Source organism: Gymnoscopelus braueri (genome assembly GCF_963280865.1).
Source record: "Gymnoscopelus braueri genome assembly, chromosome: 14".
Lineage (NCBI taxonomy): Eukaryota > Metazoa > Chordata > Actinopteri > Myctophiformes > Myctophidae > Gymnoscopelus > Gymnoscopelus braueri.
Genome location: NC_137619.1, coordinates 31,084,673 through 31,109,214, shown reverse-complemented (window position 1 = coordinate 31,109,214; position 24,542 = coordinate 31,084,673). Strand labels below are relative to the sequence as shown.

General features: G+C 42.7%; 1 protein-coding gene across 3 annotated transcripts in view; it reads right to left on the bottom strand.

The window, feature by feature from the left end:
* Positions 1-976: 976 nt before the first annotated feature.
* The window catches only part of bicc1a (BicC family RNA binding protein 1a), an 84,679-nt gene continuing 61,113 nt past the window's right edge, over positions 977-24,542 (bottom strand). The window contains exons 8-23 of one of the 3 annotated variants that reach the window (XM_080449886.1): positions 23,910-24,161; positions 21,741-21,872; positions 19,870-20,083; positions 19,407-19,484; positions 18,034-18,195; positions 16,043-16,239; positions 14,996-15,137; positions 13,401-13,546; positions 12,742-12,767; positions 11,603-11,750; positions 11,446-11,485; positions 10,232-10,386; positions 9,524-9,677; positions 8,387-8,556; positions 7,226-7,325; positions 977-4,420 (exon numbers count right to left, since the gene is read on the bottom strand). In XM_080449886.1, the coding sequence (XP_080306012.1) occupies positions 4,281-4,420; positions 7,226-7,325; positions 8,387-8,556; positions 9,524-9,677; positions 10,232-10,386; positions 11,446-11,485; positions 11,603-11,750; positions 12,742-12,767; positions 13,401-13,546; positions 14,996-15,137; positions 16,043-16,239; positions 18,034-18,195; positions 19,407-19,484; positions 19,870-20,083; positions 21,741-21,872; positions 23,910-24,161 (2,256 nt within the window). In that variant the 3' untranslated portion in view covers positions 977-4,280. Of the gene's footprint in view, positions 4,421-7,225; positions 7,326-8,386; positions 8,557-9,523; positions 9,678-10,231; positions 10,387-11,445; positions 11,486-11,602; positions 11,751-12,741; positions 12,768-13,368; positions 13,547-14,995; positions 15,138-16,042; positions 16,240-18,033; positions 18,196-19,406; positions 19,485-19,869; positions 20,084-21,740; positions 21,873-23,909; positions 24,162-24,542 lie in introns of all 3 variants that reach the window. The other 2 variants (XM_080449885.1, XM_080449887.1) reach the window with 2 other exon arrangements.

Below are 24,542 nucleotides of genomic sequence, written 5' to 3'. Positions count from 1 at the left end.
GGAGGAGACCCATTTGAAGTTGTGACAGTGCCCCCTTGAGGCTTTAAATACCACTGCGCCGGCAGTCAGCAGTCAGAGGCTCAGAGCACAGAACATGGGAATAGTCATCTGAGAATTCCATTTCAGCAACTGTGACAAAACTGCTGTGTTGTGGAGGCGGCCCTATTAGATGTGAAATGGAAACACACTGTGGCAAGTAAAAGAGGGCAGAAGTTAATCTGTGGCAGTGAGGGGGGAGTGCAGAGGGACTGACAGGCTACTGTTGTGTTGGTGACCTCGCTTCAATGTTCTCTGCTGACCTCTTGGCCCAGCCTTGATTTCATTACAGGGGGAATTGATTACTGTATGTGCTGACTGAATCTTTCACCCCGGAGGGAAACCAACCCACTACAACTGAACAATTTACATTGGTGAGATTGAAATACTCTCTGAAACAAGGGTCATAGTGGACAGGTAGCAAGGAAAAATATGCTTTAGAATCATACTTTAGTGTGAGAATTGTTCTCTTGTATGCAGAATATTCTCTGTCCTGGTGTGTTTCTATTAAAGTCGATTAATTCTGTAAAATTGGACACGTCCAGGCTCTGTGGATTAGGGGGCTCATAGGCTCTGACAGCAATCACACCCAGGTGGGATTGGATTATTAATGATAATAAAGAGTATGAGAGGAGTTTGCAGGGTCTGTTCAATTATTTAACAATATGTTCACATGGAGCTTAGTCCATTACATCACATGTAATGGACATTTGCCTGTGGTAGTTTGACATATGTATACATGATAAAACAGTATACTGTCAATTCTAAAGAAAGCAGAAAACATGTGGTTAATAGCAACATCTTCAGCTTATAGTAGGCTAGGATAAAGTCACTTCAATATGGTCTTGGTGAACGTTCCTTGTGCATCTAGTGAATAATATCGGTAATATAAAGTATAAACATATATAGTAGTAAGGTCAAACAAGACAAACATGGTCTGTATACATTTATTTACTTTGTACTGTAATAGAATTTCAATGTTTGAACAAACATTTATTTTTTTGCCCGTTTCACAATTACACCAAAACTTCCTCCCAATGAATATATCTGCACTACAAATACAGTTAGAATAACAACAGTTGCATCAACAGATGACACAGTGGAAAAGAGCAATGGCCAGAAATGCAATGTTTACTCTTGAATTCTTCTGTGGAACCTTGAGCAGAACTGTACCTTTTTCTCACACACAAACAGCTGCATGAGACGAAAAGTCGTATAGGCATTACATTAGTTCCTTAGTGGTTTACATTCATCGTAAATGTACCATTTGGTCTAATGCAGTACAAAGTAGACCCTTACAAATGAATCCCTTTGGGAACAACAACTGTGTGACTAACACACAACAAATTAAAGACATAATTTCCATTCAATCAAGGGCATAGACTAGATAAGCAGTAAACGCTTCTGACTACAAAACAAGACCCTTCATTAATCTGCAATAAGATGCATCAATAATTATCTTATTATTTTTTCTGTTTTGTTTTAAACAACATTCACTTGATAAGACTAGAACCTATATTGCCCTGTGAGCAAAACACATCCAAACAAGGTGACACTTGGCCCGGACGAAAACAAATGTCTGCTAGGCAGGAACACGAGTCATGACACTGAGAGAAACAGTGCTCCAACATTTTCACTTAGTACCATGATGAGTGGGGTGGCGACCAAGCCCTGGGTTTCCTCTCAAGATAAAGAATCCCTTTCTACATTAGCTACTGCCCCTCCATCTTTCTATAAAACTTAAAAGGAAAAAAAATTAAGAAAAACAAATTCCTGGTTAGCAATAGCAACCATGTCACAATATTATTTAACATAACGTTATTTTCTTGACAACCACATTGAGAATGGCTCAAATCGGACGAGAGGTTAGCATGAGAAGTGGTTATGGGACGAGTGATAAATGTTATCACTGAAACGGGGAATTGATGCTTGCACAGATGAGCGACTGACTGCCCTCTGTGAGTGTAATGGTTCATGGCTGTTACTGCAATTGCTTAGAACAGTTACAGATTCATTAGTGTTCATATACGCTTCTCAGAAATGTCTTCCACTTACTTAACTACACATAATACTCACATTTACCAAAAAGATAAGTAATTTCTACCGTCCTAATTAGTCTTTGTTCCTGCTGTACTACATAGACATTCAATTAGATTTCATAAAATCTAATATTCCACGATGATGCTTGGACCAGTTCACTTAAGTGCAGCTGATACTTTAAGAACACTCAAAATTCTTTGGGATTTGGGGGAAACGGATCAGTTCAAAGCTAAATCCACAGATGAATCTTGAGAGCTTGCACAAAGAAATACATTTCGGAGTCATCCAAAGTTAATGAACCCTCAGGAAGGATGTTTCCTTTTCAAAACTGAACATACAACAAAAGCCCAGAACAGGCACAAGCTTTGACGCTATAAACACTGCTGCTGCTGCTTACTTCATCAAGCACAGCTCAATCTTTTCAAAGATTTCCACATGTTAGATTGCACAAATGACTAGAAAATTCTAGACTTCTATTTATCATTTGAAATAGCATGGTTCTGTTGATTAAGTGGACCAAGCATAAATGAAACGTATTCAAGACGCTATCACATGAATCTAACATGGCTAAGAGTATTCTGTGATGGTACCTCCAAGCTGGGAAGTAATGTCAGTCAAGTTTAGAACAAATGTTATTCTTTCTATGTAAATTAACTACTCCCTGCTGAAGTACTAGTAATTTATGTTGGCACTTTTCACTAACAAACGCGATGGCTGGACTTGGTTAACACTTCTAAAGGGATGTTTTCCCCACTCTCAGTGAGACTGTGAGAGGTGAGGAAGACAAAAGGCACTCAGTTCTAGCATAGATGAAGTGTTTCAAACACACAGATTCCATGCACGCAGAGGGGGCCACAGAGAGGCCAACACTGACAAATACCATCAACAAGACAAAAGGCCACATACTATCAACAAACAGAAGAGGAACAGAACCACAGAAAGATGCCTATTGACACAATCAGAGAGAGAGGCCTGTAGCGCTCGGACTAATTGCCTCGTCGCTCAGCTGCTGTCTAATGGCGCAGCCATATAACGGCTCCACAGATTATGGGGCAAAAAAAAAAAGCTATCAAAGTCACTAATAATAATCTAATTACAAATCATAGGAACTCATTCATGAACATATAAAAAAAAGGAAACCATACAAAATATATATGTAAACTGATTACCGTTAAACATTCCTCCCCTTCCCCTAAAATTATAATAAAAAATAAAAACAAAAATAAAAATCGTAACACGAGTACAAAATATTAGATTTTGTTTTGTTTTAACTGCAAGACAGCTGCAGGAGCCCGTTGCTGGACACAGAAAACATCAGAGGAATGTCCACCAATCACAAAACACTGAGGCCAGCCAAAGGTCAAAAGGTCAACGATGATATATTTTTTGGTGTCTATGTTAAGGTTCGATGATGTCACTGCTTTGGTATGATGACCTGGTTTCCGCTTGGTTTCACAACGCCCTAATCTCACTGGTTAAGTGCTTACATTTGGCTAGGTACAAAATACATCTGTGCTTCGAGTTAATAAAACAAATGCATAGGTAACCATCATTCCAATCTAAGGAATCAGGCTTTCACAGGCAAAAGTATAGCATTGTTTTTTTTTAAACATAAGGTTTATTTGCTTTTCTGACCAGTCTTAACAGTAACTTTTTGTCAGCAAATAAACCAAAATCAAAACAAATAAAGGAGAAAAACCAAAGAAAAAAAACAAAAAAGAAAAAAAAAACAGGACAATTCGGCAGACATTAAACAACAAAAGTCTAGCATTGTTAAAGTGCATGTCATTGACACAACGGAATACAACTAATGTAGATTGTATCAATGTGGAAATCGATTGTACTAATCATTCTGCCTGTTCCCTTCAACAAAAAAGTGGACAAAATACTGGACAGTACCCTTTTTTCCAGAACTACTGTACAACAACCTTCATATAAATGCTTCAGATAGATGCATTGAACACTGCATCAACTTCATATATCTGAGAAATCCCTTCTTCTTCCTTAATGGCACTTCAGGTTAAACTATGGCTTTTTTTTTCATTTGGCAACAAGTAGAACAAGTCTTGGTTCAGCTCGAGGGTAGAAGACCACAACTAGCCAGGGCAGGTTGAATCCTGGGCTATTGAGGTCTAGAGAAAGGCACTGGAGGCTTGGTCTCTATCACGGACAGTTCTGGGGCAGCATGGAGGGTCTGGGGGCTCCTACCACCGGCCGCTGATGCTGGCCATGTCTGCGTGAAACTGGCGAGAGAGACGACCGCTGGCACCCCCCTCCAGGAAAGAAGACCTGATGGGATTGGGCGGCTGAGGCTCAAACAGCTTCCTCCGGTTCTTGTTTAGCTCTGCAGGAAAAAAAGAAAAGAAAAGAAAACCGCAAAACCCTCAGTCACAGGATGCATGATAAAATAATTCTACACAGGACCAGACCGCTGGCGTAGCGGTCCGGGCACCTAGGCTACAATGTAGCCTGACAGTGCGTCGCGGGTTCGAGTCCTAATCCAAACGGCCTTTTCTGCGTGTTACTCCCCATCTCTTTCTCCCCATTTCCTGTCAGCCTACTGTCCTATCAATAATAAAGGCAAAAAAAAACCAAAAATAAAAAAAGAATTCCACAAAAACACAGTATGTTTTCTGTTGAGAGAATTCTTGACAGTTCTGATGTGACTGACTGTAATCATGATGTTATGTAAACTATAGTGGACCAAGATGTGATTGGAAAAAATACAACCAGGGAGCATATTAATTGTGTTTTCCTTGTGGTATGACTCGATTGACACAGACAAGAAAATTGCAATCAAATTGCCACAGGATGGCTCACGTCAACCAATTTTGTCTTTTTTTGTAGCCACCTGGTTTTGCATGTCAGATTGCCCTGCAGGCCGGTCAAAATACGTTCATGAAAATATGTCAACACAACAACCCCGCATCTGTGAATTATTCACATGATGGCCGTGTCTCTGTCCCTGCCAGCAAAAACCTTCAGTCTGATTATCGGAGACAGGTACAGTAGCTCATTCCAACTTCTCTTTTCATTGGCATACATACTGGAAGTGCAAACCTGGACCAAATTGACTGGCACTCCATCTCTTTTTGAAAGGAGATATTGAGACTTGATGAAGGATATAGAGACAGTGAGTGGTGAGAGAAGGGAGAGCGTTGTTCCGTTTTTTAATATGTGTGAAATCTTTTCAGCAGTGATCAGCATTGACCTGTTCCTGGCTACACAGCACAGAAATGGAACCAAACTGTGGCCCTGAGGCCCCCTCTCTGCTTCCGCAATAATCACCATGTTGGCCACGCATGAACATTTCTCCAACAGTCCTGCTGTCAAACCCGGCCTCTGATTAATTATTTTCTTAGTCTTTTTGAACAGAATGTTAACAGCAGATCAATGTCTCAAAGCTCCTGATCTCAACAATAACATGATAAAACAAATATTATGCAAACTCTAAACTCACGCCACAATATGTCCAAATAATGACATTTGTAATGAACTGTGAAAACCATTACATGTATTTTAAATTCAACAACAAGAACGGAGTCTGTCAATATAACGAGGCAGCTGCTGCAAGGGGAGCAATATCAATAACAATGCACTCATCTGATAAGAATTTGTCTAACTCCCATCTACTCCTGGGGGCATAAAACTGAACGTTATTTTTACAAGATAACTTAGTCACAACAGCAATGGTAGTGAGAAAACAGCGGCTTGAACTGCTCTACTATGGTTTGCTGATAAAAAAAAGAGCCTCTTCTGACTTTCAAATCCACATGGCAGAATAAATTACTTCTGCTTCAGTTTTGACAAGTCTTGGACTAGATACTGTATGTGACTGGGTGCCACACAGGCATGTGGCAGATATAATACTCTACAAGTAATTAATGAAAACCATATAAGCTAATTTCACACTGCATCTGAAAGTTGGCAGGGCCCACGGTCTAGCTGGCAGCAGTGATTATCAAGACAGAGAACAGTGAGCTGATGCCATGACCTCCCACACCAAAGGAGGAGGTTGAGCTCAGAGTGCTGTAGTGCTTGTGTGACAACCCAGGTTGTGTAATAATTCTATGTGGATATGGCTGTGCAATTCTTACACATGTACAGAAACTACCCAGAATATACATTTTCTTCTGAATTTCTGCTTTCATCTCTGTACTTGAACAGTACAGAGATGCGGTTCTAGCTTTTATGGGATACTGTGCGAACAAAAAGGGTATGTCAATATGCATAATTTATCTAACAGAGAATAGGGACCAAATTAACTATACAACTTCTTTATCTAATTCTAGGCATAAGACACCCCTTAAATAATCAATATCAGCATAATATAGAATGTAAATGTTAAGTTAATTTTAAGGAAATCTCCTTGTACAATAATGTACTAGTGAGGTTGTAATCCTTTTGTTGCAGGCTACGCACGTCATCATGATGAAACTATGTGAAATTATATCCAATGTTATGTAAGGTGGTTGGACAGAAAACAGAATATACTGTATTCAGCCTATGTGTAATTGCATAGCAAACAACAGAAACATAGGCTAACAAATACAAAATAAGTGTATGGTGACGTATTTGTGCGTTCTATGTGGATGTACTCATGACACAAACAGCAGTTTAAATGAATGCAAATTAAACACACAAAATAAACACTCCAGTGTAACGACCTTTATGCTGCACTCACATTTCAAATCAACAGGCTACAAGTCATTTTCAATGGAAGCCAGTGACATGAAGCTACTCAGTGATGCCCGACACTTATTGCTGTGTGTCGTGCTACAAATCAAAGTTGAGCTGGCCTCAACTTTCTTCAGTACTCCAATGACGCAGTGAAGCATCAATCAATCATAAATGTCTTAGTTTCACCATTTCCACTCCTCTTGTCTCTCCCTACAATTACTGCTCCGTTCTGATTCTGATTATGTTCCATAAATGGAAGAAAAACCTACACTTGCGGTGAACTAGTTCCCTGTGCTATTCAACCCTACACTTTTCAGATGATTTTACAGATGGAGATACAGAAAGGGGAGAGAGCAACACAGGTCACCGAAATCAAACCAGGGCCGTTGCAATTATGGTTGGCACTCTATTCATTACAGATTACACTATGGGAGCACCATAGAATTTAACTTGAACAATAATAATGTACCTGAGATGGCAAGTAGCATTTTCCTCCGGGCTCCAAATGTGGTGATGCCCAGTTCTTTCAGGTCCTGGTCTGTCAGAGTTAGGAACGTCTGGAGGTCAATCTGGAATCCACATTCAACCACAGTCAACACTACCATCACACTGCCATCAATAAGTACTGCCAATGCTCTAGTAAAGATGAAGCCTAACTGAATAATACAGGCAGACCTTATCGCAAATATTGTATTAAGACAGCTATCCATTAGAACCGATGCTCGAGTCCTAGCCCACCGATTACCAATGTTTTTACCAATATTTTGTTAAAAAGGAAAAGAAGAAAAGAAAAATCTATTCAGTTTTTCAAAAATAGAAAATTCTAAAATAGCTGATCAAGCTCACAAGGCATCGCAACGCAATACAGTGTGATATTGTAAGTTGGCTATTGAAACGTTTTGAAAATCTTCGCCTATAATTGACTGATTGCCTCGTCACTCAAGGGTCCTTCTGACCGATCCACACGGTCACGACTCTTTTCTGTTCTGGCCCCACAGTGGTGGAATGAACTTCCCACTGATGTTAGGACAGCAGAGTCACTGCCCATATTTCGCCACAGGCTGAAAACCCACCTCTTCAGGAAACACTACCCTTCCTCTCTGCCTGACCTACTTGTTAACTAGTTGTACGAACGCTTGTTTTCTATTTTTGTATTGTTTATTGGATCTTGTTTAGTCGATACACTTATTTGTTTTAGCTCATGCTCATTTGATTTAGCTATTTTGTCTCATCTGTTTAACGAAATAGGTAGCTGATATATTGCACTTTTACCTTAGCGCTAGGTATACTCTTGGTTGCTTGTTTTTGCAGAAAATGCACTAAAGACTTCTGGTGATTAGTAGTTTTCGTTCCCTACCTATGTTGAATACACTTATTGTAAGTCGCTTTGGATAAAAGCGTCTGCTAAATGACTGTAATGTAATGTAATGTAATGTATAATGACAGGCCCAAATTAGGGTAGACGTCAGCTGCATAATTGCCGATACCAATGTCATAAAAAAAAGTCAAATAATGGCTGATACATCGGCCTGGCTCTACTATCCATGGCAAAACATATCATAATATTTGCATTATTTTTCATATCGGTATGCCTAAGGCACTGAGGTGGGTTCTCAGTGATGCTTGATACCTCTTGCTGCTGGAACACGTCAGTGTACTTCCCCAGGCCCAGCTTGCTGAACAGCTCAGGCAGGTCAGAGCCTTTGAGAGATGAATTCAGGTTTAGGCTGCATCCATTGCTGCCGGTCACAGAAGAGATGCAGTCCATGTAGTTACTGCTGCTGAGGTAGTGCTCTGCAGCTGTAAACAACACAAAACAAAACTATTATTTATTATACAGTATGTGATCAAATTTGATCTTTCAACACATATACTGTGTTCATCTATTAAAGCCTGGAATCTCTATGTGCGTGTCTGTCTGTCCGTCTATATTATAAATATAAAATTGGTAGCTGTTACCACGCAACACAGAATATTTGTCATAATATGAATACACATTTTGAGAAGGACAATAACAGGTTCAGTTAGAGACTCAGTGAGGTTCAGTAGCCTCACTGATATGGTAGCAGTTTCCTTGAACTTCAGTGCAAGTACAGGTGTGTAGGATGCAGCACGCACGCACGCACACGCACACACACACACACACACACACACACACACACACACACCACACATTAACTGTCAGAATGATCTTCACACTTCCATGCCACTGAAGCATCTGTCAGTGTGCTCAAAATGAAACATTGGAAAGTGTAATTGAGTGGGTAGTGTTTTTCTCTGAGGTGAACTCATCAATGAGACCTCTCTGGTATCAGATTGCCAACAAAGCAGCATTAGCAAGCTGCACTTAAAATGGCAGCTTTCTCAACTGCTGCGGAGGAAAATGCAGCAAACCAATTCAATAATGTCTTGATCGTGTGTTCTCCAAAGTTACATTTTTTTACCCCTTAGAATTCAAGTGACTTACAAAGGTTTGTTGTAATCAATCAATCATTATGTTAACACATTTCAGCTTGGCAGCCCTATTTTGGGCACGTAATTATGGGCAGAAAAGTGGTTAATTTAGTTTTAATTTATTACTCTGTCACAAAGAATTATGCTATAATGCTGATGTTTCCAGGTTAATCGATGGTACTTGGAAGACTAAAATGAACTAATTCACATCCATAATGGGTGTCACTGTGGTCCTCAAAGCTCTTCGGGTACTTGCTAATGCTTGCAGCCGCTACAGTAGATATACAGTTACTGCAAAAGATGATAAGCTGACCAGATTTGTTCTGCTTCCTCTTGGGGCTGCCAACGGGGATGGGGAATTCAGCATGGCCGACCAGGAGTCCGTTCCTGTCTCGCCAGTTGTCTGAGTCGCTGCCGTTCCCAAGGCATTCTCGGCTGCCGGAGTTGGACATGGACAGGGGGGAGCCCTGAGGGAGACCAGTCGGATTAACGGATGACTCCAAAAACGGACACAGTAAAATCCTCAGTGTTAATTTATCCATTTGTAACTCCATCAGTGTACAAATGGACCTTTACAGGTTTACTGTGTAAGCAGTCACTAGGATCGCTATCTGGGACTGCCACTTATTGACTTTATAATGATAATTCTAAATAGTTTAACTCAAGTTACATTTTAGTATACACAGTAAAATGCACACGCATGCACACACACAGTTTAAGTTCCCCTAGTACCCTCAACCTTTTGGTTCCCATTCGTCCCTTGCTGGCATTCGGTTCTCCCAACTTAAGAGCTTAATCTGTGCCAACTACCGGTACTCTTACATTGGTATAGACTCTTACACTCATTGGTAGAGACTCATATACCCATTGGTAGAGACTCATATACCCATTGGTATAGACTCTTACACTCATTCATTAATTTTTATAGACTCTCACACTCAAATGGCATAGAACTATAACTTATACTCAATAGTATAGAATGAGAGTCCTGGCTACATAATGAGGACTTGGGTTCTACTACCTCAAAGGTGGTGCTCATGCTGGGTTTGTAGGGTACATGGTTGGCCCTGCGGAGCTCCTTAATGGTTTCTGCTGGCATGGATTTGGAGAAGCCCAGGCCGCTCCATGTGTTGGTGGGGGTTCGTACCTCAGTTACCACTGGCTTCTTCAGCATGGCTAGAGGATGCACACGCACACACACACACACACAATGCTTTTTCATAACATTTCTATACATTTTATTTCATGCAGTCTTTCTCAAGGGCAGTTTAACACAACACATGACTCAAAATACCCTGTAAAGCAGCAATAATATGTATTTTAAGTTTGTCACACCACAGAATAATGTGTTTTAACCACCAAGCCAAATTTGAAATACAAAAAAAGGCCAGTGTGTAAAATTTGGTTTAAAAATCTTGAAAAACAAGCATCATCGGCTCTGAACGCTGATGGTACTGAAACCATGCCCATTCGAGGGAGAGGTGCAGTCTCTCTCAAGTGTCACATACAACAAAGATCTGAAGCCATGGCTGCAGTCAGCTATGAGATCTCTGAGGTCAGCACCTTGGTAATTATTTCATATAAAAAGCAAAATACATATTTTCTATTTTTGGAAATTCAGAATGGTGACAATTGCTTGATCCGTTTTTTAATTATATAAAAATCGGAGCTATAGAACTATAGGTTCTAAGGAGTTGAACTTTTCTCCTTTGAGTGTCTGCCTGCCTGCCAGCTGTGTGTGTGTGTGTGTGTGTGTGTGTGTGTGTGTGTGTGTGTGTGTGTGTGTGTGTGTGTGTGTGTGTGTGTGTGTGTGTGTGTGTGTGTGTGTGTGTGTGTGTGTGTGTGTGTGTGTGCGCGTGCGTGTGTGTGTGAGAGAGAGCTGTACTCCTCCAGCGGAACACAGTGACACACTGGGATATGGCTACAGTGTGTCATCAAGCTATGATTTCAGCCCCGCCCAAAAATCATTAACTCAAAAACAGTGAAAAACTGTTTAAATGGTCTAACTCCACAACTCAGTACTGCACAGTTCAGTCTTTTAACATGTTTTCAGCCATTACTTTTGGTATAACGTGTTTAGAAACAAGATGTTGAGCTAGAGATGTTGGCTGTATTGAGGATTCAATCTGTGATCTTTGTTTTATCTCACTTCAGTCACCAAGATGCCCAACAACTACAACGGATTTACGCAAAAGGTAAATAGTCATGAGATAGAGGAGACGGATCAGCACTTACCTTTGGTTGCTAACAGCTTTTTCTGTTCATAGTCGAAAGCCTGAAAAGACATTAGGCAGTCTCTAGTTTGTCATCATTGACTTCCAATAAAATGTAGAACCAGTGTGTCCATTTCTATTTACTCGTGTATGTGTTTACATACTATGTCTGTGTATACCTGCATGTTGGCAAAGGCGGACTGGATCATCTCTCTCTCACACATTTGTGCTGCCCTCTCTGCCGCCCGCTCGCTCCCTGGCGCCCTCTTATCTGCCACAGGACTGTCTGATGGACTGGACTCAGGGTCTGACAGGAGGCAGTCGGAACTGTTTGGATTGCATGTGAGGACATTTGTAAGATAAAGTCAGGATTAAACATTTGAGTAATGGTTCACGTGTGGCAAGTAGTACAGGCAAAGAATAGCACTGTGTGACATGCTGTGCCAGATTCCTTTTTATTCTCGTTACTTAATGTAACTGTAAATTTAATTTCAACCTCCATGGTAATTTGATTGTTATGGATGCATAGGATGAGGCTGTCTAAACGCAAGGTTGTTTGTCTAAGGAAAGTTTGGAGGGCTCAATTTATATGGCATGCAATTCTTTAAAAGCTTGTGTCTCTATACATTGTAGAGTGAGTTCTACAGAATGTATAAAACCCCAGTGTGGCACTGGGCTGTAATTCATATTTCTCTGTGTGGATCACTGGTTGTCTCTGGCCTTGTCTGCTTATCGAATGTCAAATAAGATTATAGTAGTATTTCATCCATAATTTATAGCAATTGTATTTCACACAATCCTTCAATGCAATCGGATTCTCCAGGAGATTGATTTAAATTCCAAGAGAGTTCCATTGTATTCTGCTATAGATATACAGTAAAACATGCATTTAATGTTACCCCTCTGTGAGACTTGCGACCATGCTACAGTGTCGTTTTAATTCCACTTAATTTAACTGGCTGCATTGCGTGAAAAAAACAAATTAAAAAAACAACTAAAAGGTCATCTTAATATTTGGACACTTCAATACATAGATTAAACACTGTTAGATGAAACTAACATAGTTTTTTTTTTTACATGCATAGTTTACAACACAACTTGTAGCCTCGTGTTTCAACAATGTGATTGGCTCTTGAGACACAACTTCCAGCAATGACCATTAAGTCTTGACCTCTGCAAAGACAACAATCTCACCACAAAGGGCCTTGATTTGTTTTTATTGGCTAATTAAGTTAGAATGAACATCCAAAGATGTTCAACAAAGAACCTTGTTCTAGTTCTGTTCATTCCAACATAAAGTAGATGTTCTAGTACCGACCTGTTCATTCCAACATACTGTAGATGTTCTAGTAATGACCTGTTGATTCCAACATAATGTATTTGTTTTAGTCAGTGGTGTAAAGTAACAAAAGTACATTTATTTACTCAAGTACTGTACTTGAGTACAATTTTGAGGCATTTTTACTTTACTGGAGTTTTTTTTTCTTCTACTCCACTACAACTCAGAGGCAAATATTGTACTTTTATTCCACTACAATTATTTGAAAACTTAAGTTACTACCGGTAATTACTTTGTAGATTTTGATGAATACAAAACATACATTAACCATGTCAGCCCTATATACATTTCGGCCATTTGAAAATAGCCGATCTACAAGCTCACAATGCGTTGCGATGCGAGGCATTGTGAGCTTGTAGATCTACTATTTTCTTAAGATTTTCATACATTTGAAAACTTGTGAAATGGGACATTCTGCATAATGAGTACTTTCTACTTTTGGTACTTTAAGTACATTTTGATACCAGTACATTTGTACTTTTACTCAAGTAAATTTTTAATTCTGTACTTTTACTTGTAACAGAGTATTTTCTACATTGCAGTATTGATACTTTTACTTAAGTAAAACATTTTAGTACTTCTTCCACCACTGGTTCTAGTACCGACCTGTTCATTCCAACATACTGTAGATGGGAAAGGGAATTCTTGGTGCCTTGCAGGAGCTCCACGGCCTGTCGTTTCCCGGACGACGTCTTACAGGAAGCCAGCATCTGTTTCAGCTCGTTGCCATTGGCCGAGTGGGAGGGGCTTCTGGGCATGCCCACCTCCACAAACGTGTCAGAGCCTGGGGAAAGAAAGAACGAAAACAAAACATTAACATAATGTTAAAATTATATTCTGTTTTGTTCCACTTCATGCGTTCATCTCCTAACCCACTTAAGCAATGGGAAAGCGGAGACACAAAGGTTACAACTGTCTTTAAAGAAACACTCAGAAGTGACAGTGTTATGACAACCAAGGTCAAAATATTTCTCATGTTTCTTCTCATTTTCCATTCCACGCCATGCATGTAGTTCAGCACGGTCGATTCTCAGCACCTGCGACTGACTCACTCACTATAAAGTGGTACGTGTGTGTGTGCGCATGTAAAAGTGTATGCGGGTGTGTGTGTGCATGTAAGTGAAAAGTCTCAGTTGGCACCTGGATTAATTAAGAACTGAGAAGCAGCAATTACAGAGGATTTTCCCTTACTGCTTTCATCCTGCCAGTAACCTGCTCATACTGTACATGGTGTGTATGAATGTGCAGGACATCGTGATTCGTGAGTGTGCGTTTGAGTATGCGTTTGTTTGTGTGTGTGTGTGTGTGCGCACGCACATAGGCATTCCCGAATGCACGAGCATGGACGAGTGGGGCAATGAGTGCAACTACAAACCAATACACAAGCTTCTCTGTGTTCATATGGGTTTGTGCAAGCGTGCATTTGCAAGCGTAGCTTGTGCCCCCCCCCTCTGTTAGCGTAAAATAATATGATGTCAGTCAAACTAATGATGCTTTCTCTGGTTTTATGTTGGACTGCTTTGCCGGCCTCCCTCGCCCAACAGAGCAGAGCTGGGGAGGGGAGAGGAGAGTCGTGCCGGGCTGCACCCAGCCAGTCCAAACACATTCAGGGACACAGGAGGCGGTCAGGAGGAGGAGACGGCAGAGGAAACCTTACTGGGACACGCCGCACCAGAGGAGACTGGCTCAGGAAAACACGACGGTAAAGTGAGACGCGTGAGAGAGGGAATGGTTGGAGGGGAAACCGCACGTGTTAAGAACCAGGGGGAAATTGAGGGCCTTTCTGAACCACTGGTCGACCAGCAGTTAATCTGTCTCCGTTCCAGCCCCATAAACACTGTCAGAGAAGGGGGAGAGATGCCGCTGCCGACCTATGTGTGCCACGCGCAGAGAATTGCTAAATATGAATACGTTCATTCAGGGCATTTCCGCCACTTAAAAGTACTGTAGTTTTAAAGGTTACATAAAGGCTGGCTGCAGTGGGTTGAAGTAAATTATGCATAGACTGTCCAGGACTCTCTTCCAGAGTCAAAATACCCACACGTTCAAAATGTTGTTTCACTCTCAGGTAAGCATTAGGAATTAATTGCAATGTACAGTAGGGCAAGATGTGCTACACAGTTTTTACACAGTTTTGACAATACTGTATGTCAAACATCCAGAAACAATAAAGCCAACAGTGCTGGAATTGACAAGGTCTATCTGTGTGGTTCAGGTCAGAGGGGTACTATACCTTCGTCTGGGTTGGACTTGCTGGAGCGAGGTTCTGATGGGTTGTGTCCACTGGCCTCCTGGACGGAGTCACACTGGGTTGGGCTCAAAACGGTTTCTGCCAGAGATGCAGTGGATATTCTGCCATAGACTGAGCTAGGATGCTAGATACAAATGCATACAGATGCACATGAGACACGGTCATATGAAATAAACATGAAAGCAAGTTTCTTGCTTTAGATAAGGTGCACACAAACGTTTTCAGCAATGACACCGAAATATTGATCCATGCTTGTCGGGACCTAACCCATTGTAGTACTTGACTGCTGACAACCGCCATGTTTTAATAATTAAAAGCTGAAGAAAGCCATGAAGCATTAGTGCACAAAAAAAAGCTAAAGTGATACAGCTGACAAAAAACTATTGTAACTGTAAAGCTTCAAGATTCAAGGCACACTAAGCCTGCTCTTAAAAGTACATACCAAATGCAATATGTAATTATCAGCATCAGAAAATTACATTTAAAACATAGAGATTAGTCAACGTAGTGTTTAAAATCAACATACCGGTAGTCTTTTTTCATTACTTGGCTCAAGTATTTGCATTGTGTCCATTGAACACTAGCGTCCCTATTCTGGGGCTAACTTTCGGTGAAAATATTTAGTGTCGGGTGAAAAGAGGAGGGGGCATAGTATAGACTCAACTAAGTATAGGGTTTAAGTGGTTAGCCACTTAGTGTAAGCCCTATTTTATACTTTGTTGTGCGTGCCGTCATATGAAAATAGCCAATCTACAAGCTCACAACCCATCACATCGTGAGCTGCTATTTTCACAATAATCAATATGTTTTTTAAATTCCTTAAAATATTTTGTCTATAATGACATGCCCAACATGGGGAAGCCAGGTTGGAAGAGGTTAATGTACACAATTCCACAACCTAATAGATATATCCTGTGACCCAAGTTTGGGTCCCAACTAAAAGTTTGTGTCTTTGTGTGCACAGTGCACACACACACACTGTCTTTGTGTGCACAGTGAATTACTTTATATGATGGCCTCTGCCTGTACCTTCACATGTCCGTTGAGTTGTCCATGGCCCTTGGCGCAGTCAGGGACCCCATTGGGCTGCTTGTCTATGGGTGCCAGACCGGGTGGAGGAGAGGGTGTATTCTGGGTGTATCCCTGCATTCCCTGGACCCCTGACAGCAGGATGCTGCTCAGAGTGGCCTGTGCAGCAGGGTGCAGCATCAGCTGAGATGAAAAGCCTGACAACGCAGAGGGATCAAACTGTTAGCAAATCTGATCTAGGCTGAACTATCTTCGATACGCGTTTTATTTTTTCCAAATCTTTTTATATTTTCACAACTTTTTCCTCTAATTTTAGTTGTTTCTGTCAATTGTCTCCTTGTACTAGAGTCCCTTGTCGCTGCTGACCCCTACTGGCTGTAGACAAGCATGTGTCTCCTCTCCTCTGAGACAAGTGATGTTGTCAATCTGCTTCTTTTCACCTAACAGTGAGGAGTTTCACCGTGTGGGCATAATGCATGTGGAGGGAGGGTCATACAATTCCTTCCAGTTCAGCTCCCCACTGAATATGTGCCCTGACCAACTACTAGTGCAGCGACAGAGTTCGCCTATCCCATCCAGCTTCCCACCCTCGAACACAGCAAATTGTGTTTGTTGCGCAGCCCGGGCCAGGCCGGAGGCACCGTGGTGGATTGAAACCCCTTGTCTCCACAGTGGTTGACAGGAATTGTTCCCCTTACATACTGTGTATTTGCCACCCAAAAAGTCCACAGGCCTCATGAGTCATGGACCCATTAAAAAAAAAATTATGTTGCAATAATATATTATGACCATTTGGTTTAAATGATGCGTTCAAAGCTCCAGTTTATGATACCTAACATTCTTCATCATGCAAGCATATGTTTTTGGAATAATAACAGGAAAAAAAAATTCAAGGGCAAAATCTTTCATTTTGAACCTGAATGCTATTGTTCTACATAAAGTGTGTCATTTTAGGGAGGCTGGTGGAGTTTTCCAGAACCTTGAGACACAGAATGGGAAGTGTCTAATTTTTCCTCACAATAGAACAACCTGTTTCAGTAAAAAAATAAAAAACAGAGATACAGTAAATCGCCCTTTAATCTATTTAATACTATTTCTATAACTTATGTATATAAACACAGGTATGTCAGTGAATGTTGTACCTGCACAGTATTAAGTGTTAATTTAGCTCCAAAGAGTGTACAGATCGAACCAAACTGACCCTCTGTCTCCTCACTACTCTCAGTGCAAAGACACACAGCAGCGGCTACTTTTAAACTTTTTTTTTAATAGTGATATTTTTTGAATTAATAGGAATAATGACAAATCAAGTGCTTGAAAATGGTTTATCTGCCATTTCTGAGCACGGAAATGATGTATGTTTTTGGTGCCCCATAGCACGGCAAACTGGTCAGTGCCGATGCAATACATGGATAATAATCTCACCCGGATCACAAATTATTTTTTGAACCTCAATGCTGAGTCTCTCAGCAATGTCATCTACCATGTTGAGCGTGTGCTGTGTCGACTTCAGATGGATTTTGATTGCATGCAGCGTGCGTGCTTTGAGAACCCGTCTATATAAATTGGGTCAATCTACTAATGTGTTCTTTAAATAGCAGGGGAATACAGCGCTAGACTTTAGACCAGGTCAGAGCTGGTTCAATCGCTATTGCAAAGATAGCAATGCGCCAACAGTGCACCAGACTACACCTCATTTCAAGACCAACATGCCCATGGGTGCACAGATATGCCCAAGTACATTTGGTAGTCATACAACATCGGCACTGGGCGTGGAAAGCTCAACCGCAGCAATGACACTTTGCGTGCGCTTTTGCGCCGTATTGCAATGGGTGTAATATAGGGCCAACGGAGTTCAGTTACAGTAACACTGGGGTTTCTTAGGGCTGCATGGGCTTTCCCAAACCCATCTTAGTGCCAAGATGTTCTTAGAGAAACCCAGTCAGGCCAATGCCAGCGGTAGACACTAGTGGTGTCCGTCACAGACAGACCTTGGGTGCTGGTGAGGGAACTGGGCCAGAGGGAAGGGGGAGGCGTCTGGGTGTTGGGACTGGCCGTCTGCAGGGGATTCATGGAGGAGTTCAAGCTGTTGAGGACGGAGTTCGGGGCAGGGGAGTTGCTCAGGGAGTGGGCCGCCGTCGCACCCAGGAGACCTGGAGGGGAGGAGAGGGAGGAGAGAGGGAGAGCACGGGAGGCGGCAAAGAGAGAGAGAGTACGAGATCAACGGTGGTCCTGTCAAAGAGCGGGGCCATTTTTCAAGCTAAACACATGTTACATTTACACACTCTGGCTCTCCAGCTATTTTACTGGAATGTCATCATATTGCCATCGACCAGACAGCAAATGGGAGGAAGAAATTCCTGAAATCTACGAGGCCACGGGCATAAAAAGTACATATCCTGTATCTCCTCGTACTCAATGACACCATATTATTGAGTAAACCAACTATGTGGCTGCTCGGTGTCTCAGCCCAAACACTGTGTATGAAAACAGAAAGAAGCAGGTCTGTGGGTTTAACAAGGGGCTAGTTTGGCTCCAGGAATAAGGCTAGAGATTCTTCTGGCACACTGGGCTGTAATCTGATGGAGGGAGGCATGTAGCAATTACTATAGACCAGGATGTGGCTGTCCAGAACTTTGCCCATGGGCCCCAGTGTTCAAACAAGAAAAGGGAGAATCTGGTTCTACTGTACTAGGATGTAATGTCAATGTTTGCCTGTGCACAGATTAGCAGACTTTCTCAAAGATAAGCCTACATGCTCCACGTACTGGAGGATATTATTAATGCTTGCTTATTATTCTTATGTTGGTCAGATAAATTGTGATAGTGGCTACTGGCGAAGTACACTACAGCCTTGAGTGCACATTCTGTCCGTAATTCCCACTATTTTCTGTTCTGGCGACGCATCACTCAATACTTCATTGAAAAGGCTTTTCACCACGTCAAATGCCAAAATATCTCTCCTGTACCAGAATTAAAGTATGAAGCGGTAAAACTACCGTTTTTGTTTTGGAAATGAGAATGTGGCACAATTGTTTTGACAGCCAATATGAAAATTACGGCACATAGTACCATGGATGAAACGTCTCCATTAAAAGAACATTTCACAAGAGCTGATCTTGGCTGGACCGGGCGAACTCCTTCACATTGAGGTCATTTCTACAGACAGACAAGTAAACTCCTCCACAAACACAGCCGTTTATTGCAGTAATACATATGCTTGTGAGTTCACTCGTGATTCAATCTGACTGTAGTGCGAATAAAATTTGCACCGAGGTTATATTCTGATGGTTGGCTGATCAAAAGACGTGCACATGTGGGAAAGGCTTCTGGGCATGCAATCCATACTGTCACAATGACCTACGTTTTCCCAGAGAAAACAACTCTGTACTGTACAACGTTTGAAGTCGTCGGTGCCATGACTCATAGCTTGGTAATAGATCTGCGTCAGAACAGTGAAAATCAGGATTAGTGCATTGTACAGCAAAGCAGTCGCTAACAAGCCTCAAGAACAGTCTGGCACATTCGCAGGGAGATATCATCAATACATTTCCCACCACAGGCAGAAGATTCTCCTTGTCTGAGTGTGTGACTGCTAGAGAGGTGGACATGACATTGATGGATGGGGACATTAGTTCTCCCACAAAAACCTTTAATTTTTTGGTCATTAGGAAGGACGAAACAAAAAAAACTACCACAAAAACCTACCTTGTCCTCTCCCCCTCTTCTTGAACAATGTAGCAGCAAGGTCAAAGAAGTGTGACAGGGTGACCAATGTGAAAGAACTGCAGTCTGAACTGCATTTAGTATAGAAATAACGAGTTTACCCAGAGTGCTGAGCCCCAGGCCAGCTGAGGCCAGGATGTCCAGGCCAACGGGGCAGATGAGGGACGGGGAAGGGCCATTGGTGGTGGCGGAGGCGGTAACTGATGACGACGGGGAGGAGGAGAGTAACACCCCGTTGTTCTCCAGGCCCAGGAGGAACTTGCGAGCTTCGTACATGTTTACCGCGTTCCTCTCCACACTCTTGACTATCACGGACTAGAGAGAGAGAGAGAGAGACAGACAGAGAGAGACAGACATAGAGAGAAAGAGACAGAGAGAGAGAGAGAGACAGACAGACAGACATGGATGGAGAGAGAGTTAGACAGAGAGAGCGAGAGACAGACAGAGAGAGAAAGTAAGAGTTAGGCGATTGATCAAGGGATGAGAATTGTTTTTAGAAAACAAGGGAGGTTGAACACAGTGTAGATTGATAAGGGAGCAATGGTTGCAGAGAAACAGAAAAAGGGAGGGTGGATAGAGATGAAGGTAGGAGTTGGAGAAAGATGTAGATTGGGTAGGGAACGAAAGCTCCAGACAGGGAGTGAAAGGGGGGGAAGAGGAGCAGAAAGGGGTGGGAGGAAGGAAGTTAGAGGGATTGTGCCGATTAGGAGGATAAACATAGAACCATGACAGGAGACGAGAGGGAGAGAGACGGGGGGGGGGGACGGGGGGGAAAGTAAAAGCATTTCTTAATCAATTGCATAAAAAGCCATCTCACTCAGCGATGTGAGATGTGTTGAGAATATGAGGCAATATTTACTGTTACACAAGGTCAGAGGGAGAAAAATAATACAAAAAGAAAAGAAAAGAAACGAGACAGAAACATGCATCTTCCAGTGGTGGCCGATTATCCACTTCCAATTCAGTTATGGCGTGAGAAATTGAGGGAAACTCGGACGGGTCTCAAGCCGTCTACGGTTTCAGGCCGGCATTACCATAAACTGTGCCATTTCCTAAATAACATCAAATAAAAAGAAAATCGAACTCAAGACACACAAATCATGTCTCGGTTCCTTGCATCCTGCCAGGGTCCAGACCCCCTTGCCAAATGAATTCCAGTCACGATCCGTCTCCCTGCTTCTGCCTCCACGCCCTGCTTTACTGGTCTTGCCAAAGCACCAGGAGCCCGGCGGCAAACTGCGTGCATTTGGGAAAAAGCCCTGTTGGATTACTGCTGTCACCTCATTAAAATGTTAAAGTGAAGGGTTTCTAGAGGAGCTCTGGGATGGGTCACTGTTTATCCTGGCACCTAAACACCAGCTTGTCTGGGTTTGGGCTTAGGGCCCGGGGGGGGGGGGGGCGAGGCCAAGGGACACCACACCTGGTAAAAGGTGGTCAGGATTAGGCCAAGCCGTACGTTGATGAACATTGTGTGTAGCAGCACCATGGACCACAAGCGATAGGCTGGGCGTTGAATATTGCACAGGTGCACCTAAATTCAAAAAGGTAGCAAGTTGTAATATCTTCCAAACTACGGGACAATAGCCACTTAAGCCCTATATATACATTGTCTCATGATGAATAGCGAAATAATCTTTTCTTTTGTTGAAAAGATTTGATATTTCTTTGAACATTTTGGAAAACATACCGCCTATAATTACATGCCCACAATAGGGACGCCAGGGCTGTGTTGTGGTTAACATTACCAAACTACAAACACATCATGGCAGCCCTGTCAGTGATTTTATAAATCAGAATCATGCACTCGCGCAGTGATTTTCCAAAGTTGTCTCCGAAGACCCACAACTTAAAATACCATTTGGCTGCTCTTGCGCACAATCATACAAAACTAATCTACGAGCCTGCAGTATTTTCACATTGCTGAGAGCTGGGAACACTTAGTGCCGTATGAATGCGGGGCTTGGTGCCATACCTTGCTGGGCTGTTTTGGCTTGGGCTTGATACTGATGAAGACGTCCAGCTGTTCCATCAGGGCTGTGATACACTGGGGCTCCACCTCGATGTCCTCTTTAATGTCAAACATCAGCACCAGGGGGAGGCAGCCCTGTGGAAGCGTGAACGCATGCACAGACACGCATACAGACACACACACAGACACACACACAGACACACACACAGACACACAGACACACACACACACAGACACACACACACGGACACACACACACCTAAATCAGCAAGATTCTTCAAGAAGCTGTCGCGCTTGCAGACCTCCATGTTGGTTGTGCAAATAAAAATAAGATTCATATGCGGATTCACCCGCGCCCCACACACAGCTTGGGAAATTCCTCCAAGAGCAATCTGTTTTGCATGATCACCACCGCAAGGACCACAGACATCTGTATTTTTGGGCAGAGCTGCTGGACAGCGCTCTGATTGTCAGTTGTGTGTAATTAGCAGAGAGCAGGGCCAGGCTGGTACTGACAGGGATACAGATTGGAACCATGATCTACCAGTCTGGCAGAGACCCTGCCGCCCTCCTCTTCTACTGCTTTCCTTTCACGCTTTCCTGGAAAACCTCTCTCCCACTTCTTCTATGTCCGTGTACACTCCTCTCTGCTCCCCTCTGTCTGCTCCTATGCTCTCCTCTCTATGCCAGTGGTTCTCAAACTTTTTCATGTCAAGGACCCCCAAAATATTTTGTGGCAGGGATTTTTCAAAAATAGCAGATCTACAAGCTCATAGCGCGACACTTGGTGCCTCGCTATGAGCTTGTATATCTGCTATTTTTGAATAGCCAAAGTATAAAATATGGTTAAAGTGGCTAAAATGATTGTGACGCTATATTACCAAATTTAGCTGGGGACCCCCTGGTACCCCCCCAATGACCCCTAGGGGTCCCTGGACCACACTTTGAGAACCAATGCTCTATGCTAATATGATCTCCTCTCTTTGTTCCCGTACTCTCTTCTTTCTTCTCCTATGCATTTCCCTCTCCTTTGGCTTTCTACTATTCCTGCCCCCTTTTTCCACTCTCTCCTGTCCCTTCCTACTCTTCATGCACATCACTTCCATTTTTTTCTTTTTTTTTTTCCCTCAGGCAGGAAAGCGAGAGGCCTCCTTCTTGTGTGTCCCGCTTCCAGACCAAAACGGGAGAAAGTCATGTTTACTGATACGACTTTGGCATTTGCCAAATGTCTTTCGGGGCCAAAAAACGGGAGACCGCAGACAAAGAGAAGACAGTCCTAGTAGAATTACTGCCCCACATTATTGCTCTCCAGCCACCGGGGCCAAAGATGTTTATAGCCGTGATGTTTTAAATGCACCAGCTCAGCAGAAGCTTCTGGCCAACGATAATTAAGCGGCCGTCATTTTTACACATTTTTGAAAGCCACATGGTTGATTATTCTCGTGAGTTATTCAGATAAGAACAGTCTCCGCGGTCCGGGGCAACAATGCGGAGAATGACCGCACAGCAATTTGAAGAAACAGAAATCTATACGCGAGGAGCCTAACCCCCCCCCTTCCCCCCCAACCCTGGCCCCGATGCGTCAGTGTTAATGTGCTGACCCATAAATCACTGACAGGGACAACCACGCAGCATTCTACCACGCAACTATGGACAGTATTCATTTTGCTCTCGTCAAGTTTGACACAAATATGCGCACGCTTGCACGAGACGTCTATACAGTACATCTAGGCAGGGCAACCTTGAGTAGGATAGAGATCGTCATTCATCTAAATTATAATATGGACATTTCAGCAGCATGATTATGGCCAAGCAAATCGTGCCCCAAGGCCATTCAAAACCCTTAAAGCCAATCATGGTTCACTTTTCAAAACCCAATGGTTAACTTTTCAGAGCCCACGCATCATTCACACACACCATGTTGACGTTACGCAGACAATAGGGGCCATTATGGTCACCGCAAACCCCGCGGAATCTAAATCTATACGCGACCCGTATAGATTACTGTTGATACAAGTTAGCCCTTCTTGTGGACTGGTTTTGTACCCACAAGACCAATGACGCTGAGCAGTGAAAGTTAATGCTCCCTACCAAGTGGATACCGATAAATAAACACACTAATGGCCACACACACACACCCCACACCCCACACGCACACTGAGTACATCATACCATGAGGTACTGGCGCGCCAGGCAGACAGACTCGATGGTTCCTTGGATGTAGACGGTGGATTTCTTCTGGGGGCTGTTGGGGTCTGGGAAGTGGATCTGTGCCCCCGTCCTCTGGGTGATGTGCTTGATGTTGCTGCCGTTGCGGCCCATCATGAAGAGGTGGTGCTGGGGCGCTATGTCCAGGTGGGTGCTGACCGAGATGGCGCTGGCCAAGCTGCCGGCCAGGTGCTCCAGCAGCATGGCTGTGCCTCTCTGGAGAAGAAAGAGGGACAGTCATGTAATAGGTGACCCAACATAAAAGTGTGACAAATCGTATTGAACTGGTTTGGTACGAGGCTTTCGGATTGGCAAAGACTACGGGCCGAGCGACACGCTTTTTTTAGAATCAACTTCGACTGATGTGCTCTACAACGTTGGTTCTCAAAGTGGGGTCCCCGGACTCCCAGTGGTCCTTGGGCGGGTTCCAGGGGGTCCCCAGCCAAATGATTGATAGTTGGGAACCAAATGGACCCTTATGGGTTTGTAACTCTGAGAGTGTACAAATGGATTCCATTTGTACACTCTCAGAGTTAAATGAACACAGATGATACTACAGTGTAGATTTGGGATCAAAATGGTATCAAATGGGGGTCC